At 44.0% G+C, this 8,034-nt stretch overlaps 1 protein-coding gene across 1 annotated transcript; it reads left to right on the top strand.

Moving 5' to 3' along the window:
* Window positions 1-5,368: 5,368 nt before the first annotated feature.
* Window positions 5,369-6,595, top strand: LOC119449121 (uncharacterized). Its single transcript, XM_037712306.2, has one exon. It carries the CDS (start codon window positions 5,389-5,391, stop codon window positions 6,316-6,318), a length of 930 nt encoding a protein of 309 aa, XP_037568234.2. The 5' UTR covers window positions 5,369-5,388; the 3' UTR covers window positions 6,319-6,595.
* The last annotated feature ends 1,439 nt before the right edge of the window (window positions 6,596-8,034 follow it).

Consider the following 8,034-nt stretch of genomic DNA (forward strand, 5'->3'; position numbering starts at 1 on the left):
TTTGTGAAATATGAACAAATTTGTTTTCACTGCCATTCTTACAGATTCGGAACAACTTGAAGGCCAGCATTGGAAATCAGTTGCTGAAGACATGGAGCAGTGGAGCAGGACACTTGGCAGCAGAGGGGAGCAGGACAGCAGAGGGCAGCAGAGGGCAGCAGGACAGCAGAGGACAGCAGAGGACAGCAGAGGGGAGCAGAGGGGAGCAGGAGCATGGAGCAGGACACTTGGCAGCAGAGGCGGCGGGCAGAGCAGTCGCTAAGAATCTACTTGCATTCACAGGTGTGGGGTGACCCTTGAAGCCATCTGTAGATCGGCAGCCGTGGACTGTGGAACGCATTGCGGACCTGCAGTGTGGCTGGCTGAGTGTACCGGCGCCGACTGCTGCAGCGAAGGACGCACAGCCTACTTTCGGGACCACGTGTGGCTGACGTCACCTGCTGTACCCGATAAAACAACGCTCCGATCACCTTTTCGGACACTTGGCAGCAGAGGCGGCGGGCAGAGCAGTCGCTAAGAATCTACTTGCATTCACAGGTGTGGGGTGACCCTTGAAGCCATCTGTAGATCGGCAGCCGTGGACTGTGGAACGCATTGCGGACCTGCAGTGTGGCTGGCTGAGTGTACCGGCGCCGACTGCTGCAGCGAAGGACGCACAGCCTACTTTCGGGACCACGTGTGGCTGACGTCACCTGCTGTACCCGATAAAACAACGCTCCGATCACCTTTTCGGACACTTGGCAGCAGAGGCGGCGGGCAGAGCAGTCGCTAAGAATCTACTTGCATTCACAGGTGTGGGGTGACCCTTGAAGCCATCTGTAGATCGGCAGCCGTGGACTGTGGAACGCATTGCGGACCCGCAGTGTGGCTGGCTGAGTGTACCGGCGCCGACTGCTGCAGCGAAGGACGCACAGCCTACTTTCGGGACCACGTGTGGCTGACGTCACCTGCTGTACCCGATAAAACAACGCTCCGATCACCTTTTCGGACACTTGGCAGCAGAGGCGGCGGGCAGAGCAGTCGCTAAGAATCTACTTGCATTCACAGGTTTGGTGAAACAATTTTTCTTTTTTTTACTCGTCTTCTTGCTGCCTCTGCTGCCATTTGCCATTTACCATTTACATTTTGCTGCTCTCATTTGCCGTTGAAAGTTTATCTCGTCTTATCGCGAGCTCTGGCTTTGAGCAACTACGGTGATGGGAGGCGACATCGCTGACCTCAAACGAGAGATGGCTGATCTGAAACGTGAATTTCGGAGAGAGATAAGAGAGTTAAGGAACAGCTTGGAATTTGTCAGCAAGGAATATGAAAGCCTAAAGAAAGAGTGTGAAAACACAAGGAAAGAAAATGCAGATCTCAAGGCCATGCAGGAACCACTGAAACGTGAGCTTGACGCTCTACGAAAGCAAGCCCATGAAACAACATTGCAAATAGTGGCTCAGGACCAGTACTCCAGAAATAGAAACATAGAAATCAAAGGAATCCCGTTGTCAAAGAATGAAAATCTTGTGGAAGTACTTGGCAAGATTGGCGACACGCTTGGCGTATCGCTAAGCGAGCAGGACATTGAAGTGTGTCACCGCACTCCAAACCGAAAGGACAATGCAAGCCAAAATATTGTTGTAGCTTTCAGTCGCCGAGCGAAGCGTGATCTAGTCGTTGAGAAGGCGCGAAAAACGAGGTTCACCACACAAGATCTAGGATATAGCGTGAGAGAACCCGTGTTCTTGAACGAACACTTGTGTCCTCAGTTAAAGAAGCTGCTTGGGATGACTATTGCAAAAAAGAAAGCACTCAACTGGAAATTTGCTTGGACGAAGGGAGGGAAGGTGTTCGCCAGAAAAACAGAAACGTCTCACGTGATTCGGATCACGTGCGAAAATGACTTGGACAAAATGGAATAGACAGTTACGTCTAAGCTTACGTCAACACCGTCTGACGGCTTACAATGACTGATCCGAAAGATGTAGTATGCCCTTTTGAACGCGGTTATCTAGGTTTTCTACACTGTAATGCGCAATCCGCAGTAAACAAACATGACATCCTAACAGCGCTTCTTTCTTCATTCAACGTAGATTTTCATGTGATCATGATAACAGAAACTTGGTACGTTTCTGATATGGACGTGTTGCATTTACCTGGTTTTAACACGTTCTTTTTAAATAGAAAGCACCGTCGAGGTGGGGGCATAGCGCAACTTGTATCCACTAAACTGTCCTGTTCAATTATTAGTGACTTTTCCAGCATTACCGATGATTATGAAGCACTAGCCGTGCAATGCGGAAAACATCTTTTTTCAGCTATCTACCGCCCTCCCGATGGAAATATTGGAAGGTTTCTTGGTTTCCTAGAAAAACTGCTCGACTTTTCCTCTTCTAATAAGCTAGACTTGGTAATAGGCGGTGACTGTAATATCAATATTCTACAACCCACATCTCATTCCCGTGAGTTACAACTGTTACTTACCTCGTTTGACTGCATGAACGTCATAACAGAACCCACGCGCATTAGTTGCGTTTCTGAAACGCTTTTGGACTTATTTATAACCAATCACACAGGCAGCAACACTGCGTCGGGCGTGATTGCCGCAGATGTGAGTGATCACTTGCCCATATTTATGTTTTGCAAACAAAATGAATTACAAAGAATCGGAACAGATAATCCCGGTACATTTATTATTCAAGATATTAACACAAGAACACTGGATATGTTTCGTCACGAAATAGAAAACATAGATTGGACACCTGTATTACAATGCACAGATGCTGACGAGGCGTATGTAATGTTTATCGAAATGTTTAAAGACGCATATGACAACTCGTTTAGACCTAGAACGATAAATAAGCCTAAGAAAATCAGGAAGCCATGGCTTACACTTGAATGCATGAACCTAATACAAAAAAAGAATGCAATGTATTCAAAGTTTATTCATACACGGGATCCTACTGACCTGGCCTCATTTAAAAAATTTAGAAATTATGTAACAAAATGTTTGCGCACTACAAAAAATTTGTATTACGAAAACTTGTTTTTCCAATGTGCCGGTCGAGGGGAAGCTTTATGGCGCGAACTTAACAAGCTCTTGAATCGTAGTAATAGGTTCAATGAACTACAGCTTACATCCGAAAATAGGCTTATGAAGGGCCGGGAGCTAGCTGACCGATTTAATACTTATTTTACTAATTTAGTGTCAGGCGTCCACAACAATGCAGCTATGAACTTTTTACATGAACCTAACATTCACTCCGCATTTTTTTCTCCGACTACACCCGAGGAAATTTATTCCATATTCTCAAGCCTAAAGAACAGTAAAGCTCGAGATATTGACGGTCTTCAAATACGGCCAATAAAGTATGTACTTGACCTTCTTGTCCATGTGCTTAACCACATATATAACATTTCTCTTTCTACGGGCATATTTCCGGAAAAAATGCAGCACGCGAAAGTAACAGTTTTATACAAGAGCGGAGACAAAAACGATTTTTCAAATTATCGACCTGTTTCTGTTCTCCCCGTTTTTTCCAAGGGTTTGGAAAAAGTAATTGGTAAGCGAATCACCTCGTTCTGCGAAAAACACTCTCTTATATCAGCGCAACAGTTCGGCTTCCGCCAGTGCATGTCCACAGAACTTGCTTTGCTAACGCAGAAGGAAGTAATATTACAGGGTTTTGAAGAAAAGAAGTTAACGCTAGGTATCTTTGTGGACTTCTCCAAGGCTTTCGATAGAATAAATCGTAGAACCTTATTTTCTAAATTAGAATATTATGGGTTTCGTGGCCTACCTCTTTCTCTTCTACAATCATACTTAAAGCATAGGAAACAGGCAGTAGAAATCACCAATCAGCTTTCCTCTTTAGAAAATATTGCTGCAGGGGTCCCCCAGGGGAGCATATTAGGGCCGATCTTATTTAACCTATATATAAATGATATTGTAAAAATTAGTAACGATGCGCAGTTCGTTATTTTTGCCGATGACTCAAGCATGTTCGTCCGGGCACACGATGTTCAGGAGCTCTCTCGCTTAGCAAACTCAACACTTCAAAAAATGCACACCTGGAGTATAGCAAATTCACTAGAAATTAATACCAAAAAAACCAAATCAGTTTTATTCACACCTTATCAAAAAACAGTTAACCATTCACTTGATCTGTACCTAGGGAGTGAAAAAATAGCTGTTGTAAGTGAGATTAAAACACTAGGAGTTATCTTCACCGAACACTTAAGCTGGGATGCTCATGTACAGCATGTATGTGCAAATCTATCACGAGCGTGCGGTGTGCTTTCAAGGCTTCGTCATATTCTGACGGACAAGATTAAATTATTGCTTTATAACGCTCTCTTTGCAACTCACATTACCTACTGTACTCTTATATGGGGAACTACTTCATGTAGGAACATTCAGAAAATCTGTACTCTACAGAAAAGGGTACTGCGTTATATAGCGAATGTAGTACACGATGCGCATACAAAGGATCTGTTTTTAAAATATGGCATACTTCCTTTCCAACTATTGTATGACTTCACTCTACTATTAAAATACAAGAAGAGCCTTAAGCAAAACGAAACCACCTTTCTTGCATTATGTGCCTTAACAAAATCATCCGACATATCATATACACTCAGAAATAGAAGCACTTGGCTGACTCCCTTTTCAAGAACATGTCATGGAAGGAACAGGTTAAAATCGCGCATAGCTACCCTTTTAGGTGACCTGGAAAATGACAATATCGACATAGATAACTTAACCCGCGAAAAATGGAAAACTTTTCTACTAAATCGCTGGTGCTCTTAAATACAAATAGACTGTTCATTGATTTTGTATGATTAGACTATTACACTGAATTGAAATATTTATGCTGTTTTTTTTAATTTTTTGTCTTTTTCTAAAGTTTCCCTGTAGACACTCATTGTTATTCCTTCTGTAATGAGGTTTCTAATTATTTTACGTCATGTGCTTTGCATTTTGTGTAGGCTGCTGTTCTGTACGCTACTGTTCATTTTGTATTATACAGTGACATACTACAACAGAGCAGTGGCTGCAGATTTTTGAGTATTTTAGAAGATGTGCTTTGTGTTTTTTTCTTTTTTTTTCTTCTTTTTTACGTGACCATTTCAAATATGTAAATGTTTCTTTTTTTTTCACTCAAATGTATTTTTCTGTCTCTGTTTTTGCCAAGTAATGGGGCAAGCACCCAGTCAAGCTGCAGCTTAGCAGCTTTTTGTGCTTGTCCTAGCATTCTTCTGTTCTTGTACAAAAGAAATGCTGAAATAAATTGACTTGACTTGACTTGACTTGAGAAACGGCTTGGAATTTTACACCAAACGGTTACTGCACTGGAGCGGAAGAATGCTTCTCTTGAGAGAAAGCTTGATGAAGCTTGCTCACACATGCTTACACTGAGCGTAATTGAATTGTCACCAAAAGCATGCATGTATTATACAGGTCTCCCCAGCTATGATGTTTTTCAGTCATTGTTTGAGTATCTGGAGCCACGTGCAAGTAGCATGTCATACTGGGGCTGGACAAAGAAAAGTGGCAGTGAAACACGTGGTCGGCCTAAAGAAAGTAGCCTTGCGACTGAATTTTTTATGGTTCTTGTGCGCCTCAGGATCGGTATGCCTGGAAAAGAAATCGCACGTAACTTCATGATGTCGGAAAGCCAAGTGAGCCGGACATTTGCTACTTGGATTAACTTCCTTGAGCGTGAGCTTACAGCCATCACTTCAATTCCATCGCAAGATGAAATCAGGCCACATCTACCAAGATCCTTCCGCTTCTTTGAGAACACCAGGCTGATTTTGGATGCGACAGAAGTCAGGATCCAGCGCCCATCGTCACTAGGTGCACAACGCCAGACCTTTTCCACATATAAGCACTATAACACATACAAAGTGCTTGTTGGCTGCACCCCTGACGGCTATATAGCATTTGTGTCTCGTCTCTGGGGTGGATCAGTATCCGACAAGACAATCCTTAGCTGCAGTACACTTCTAGATTCTTTGGAAGTAGGGGATGCCATTATGGTCGACAAAGGCTTCACTTTCCCCTACTTACCTGCTGGAGTGACAGTCTACAGACCCCCATTCCGAGAACGCCATGAAACACAAATGCCTGCACAGGATGTGGAACAAACACGTCGTATTGCCGCTGCAAGAGTGCATGTTGAACGAGCAATATCCCGCATCAAAACTTTCCACATTTTGGATAGACCATTTCCCGTCTGCATGCTTGATATAGCGGAGCAGGTATTTAAGGTATGCTGTCACCTGAGCAACTTCCGAAACCTGCTAATTAAGGATGATGACGAAATCAATTGAGCAATTTGTTTGACTAGGTTTCAGAGAAAGCTTTGGCTCGAGACCAGCTGTAGTGGCTTAGTGTATACGTAGGGTTGTTTGTTTTCAGGTTTTATATATTTTTTAATTCGGGGGGTAAAATGGGGTGCTACTGTTCAAGCTGACAATCGGGAAGAAATTGGTTTCTTTTTTGGAACCATTCCAAAATTTGGGTCAAACTTACAAATGTACTAATACATTATATTCGTTCTTTTTTCTGTGCGCTTTTTTTTTATAGGAGGGTATCCTGAGCTCCTTAACACTGACGCGTTAAAACTAGGTATCTGTTTCAAGGTCGTAATCGAGGGGACATCAGGATTTTCAACCAAATACTCCCGAGGTTCGGCATTTGTTTGGAAATTAATAAGTAATAATGACAGTAAAGAACATTGATAACTACAATGAAATGAAACGTTTTATTCTCGATAAGCTGGTCACTGATTTTTTACACATTTTTGTTAACATACATTATCATCGGCATGGGCAACAAGTTGGTCTCCATCAGAGACCTGTCCAATCTTAGAATGTACCTCAGCTGAAAGTTCTCTCGACATCACAGCTTCCATTAGCTAGGCACAACAATATCAATAACTTACTAACTTGGAGTTAGGCGCGCTCGTTTGGCGGTTGGTTGAGAGCCGTGTAGCGTCCGCTGTGCTGCACGCAGCTTGTGAAATGAACTATAGGTCACTGGAGTTCACTTAAGCAACAAGATCTAACTTCGTTGTAAAAAAAGATAGGTTGGTATGTGGTTTTGGAATTTGGGGATAAATCGGGTTTAACCCAATTATTCTGCAACAGGTTCGGGGTTTAAAAATCGGGTTTTACTTGAAAACAAACAACCCTGTGTATATGGTGTTGCGCTGCTAGGCACAATGTCATGGGATCAAATCCCAGCTGCAGTGGCCATATTTCGATGGGGGCGAAATGCAAAAAAAATGTCACAGTTTCGCCCTAATGGCGAAGCAATGAATGCGATAGCAACACAGCAATGTCATACGAAGTAAGGTGAACGGCTTTGGTAGCAATATTGCTACACGCGTGTGGTATTTGATTGTTTGACCGAGGCGCGCGGGCGCCATCACTCGAGAAAAGAAGAGGAAGGACGAGCTGGGCTCGCACTGTGAACCTAACCGTTCAGCGCTGCAACCGCTGTTGTAAATACAACCTGTAAATAGTTGCCCGTCTTACTGACTCGTCTGCGTGACTACGGATGTGTCTCCCCGTCATCAATTTTGGCTTGACGAAGCAAGTGTTACCTGAAGGCATAGTGGTGGCCACGCTCCGGTCTGTGATAGACGACCACGTCACTGCTTTTGCAGCCGACGCGTCTCCAGATCCTCCCGATTACCCACAGGATGCCTTGAACCTCGACGGCCCATTACGTCCCATGGTCGCTCCGGACCTCGCCCCTGACCAAGCAGCCGCCCTATATCGCCTTTTGTTGTCCTACCGCAACATATTTGACACTGAAAATCGCCCACTTGGTCAGACGTCCCTTGTTCAGCATCGGATAAACACTGGTGATGCTGTTCCCATTTACCGCCGACCGTATCGTGCGTCCACGGCAGAGCGGCAAGTTATTCAGCAGAAAGTAAACAAGATGCTCGCCAAAGGCATTGTTGAGCCCTCGTCGAGTCCTTGGGCGTCGCCGGTCGTGCTCGTCAAAAAGAAAGATGGCACGTGGCGTTTCTGCGT

This window comes from Dermacentor silvarum, chromosome 4 (genome assembly GCF_013339745.2).
Source record: "Dermacentor silvarum isolate Dsil-2018 chromosome 4, BIME_Dsil_1.4, whole genome shotgun sequence".
NCBI classification, from domain to species: domain Eukaryota; kingdom Metazoa; phylum Arthropoda; class Arachnida; order Ixodida; family Ixodidae; genus Dermacentor; species Dermacentor silvarum.

What these genes read in the sequence shown, in the direction of transcription:
- LOC119449121 (XM_037712306.2), top strand. Translation starts at nt 5,389, where the DNA reads ATGCTTACACTGAGCGTAATTGAATTGTCACCAAAAGCATGCATGTAT.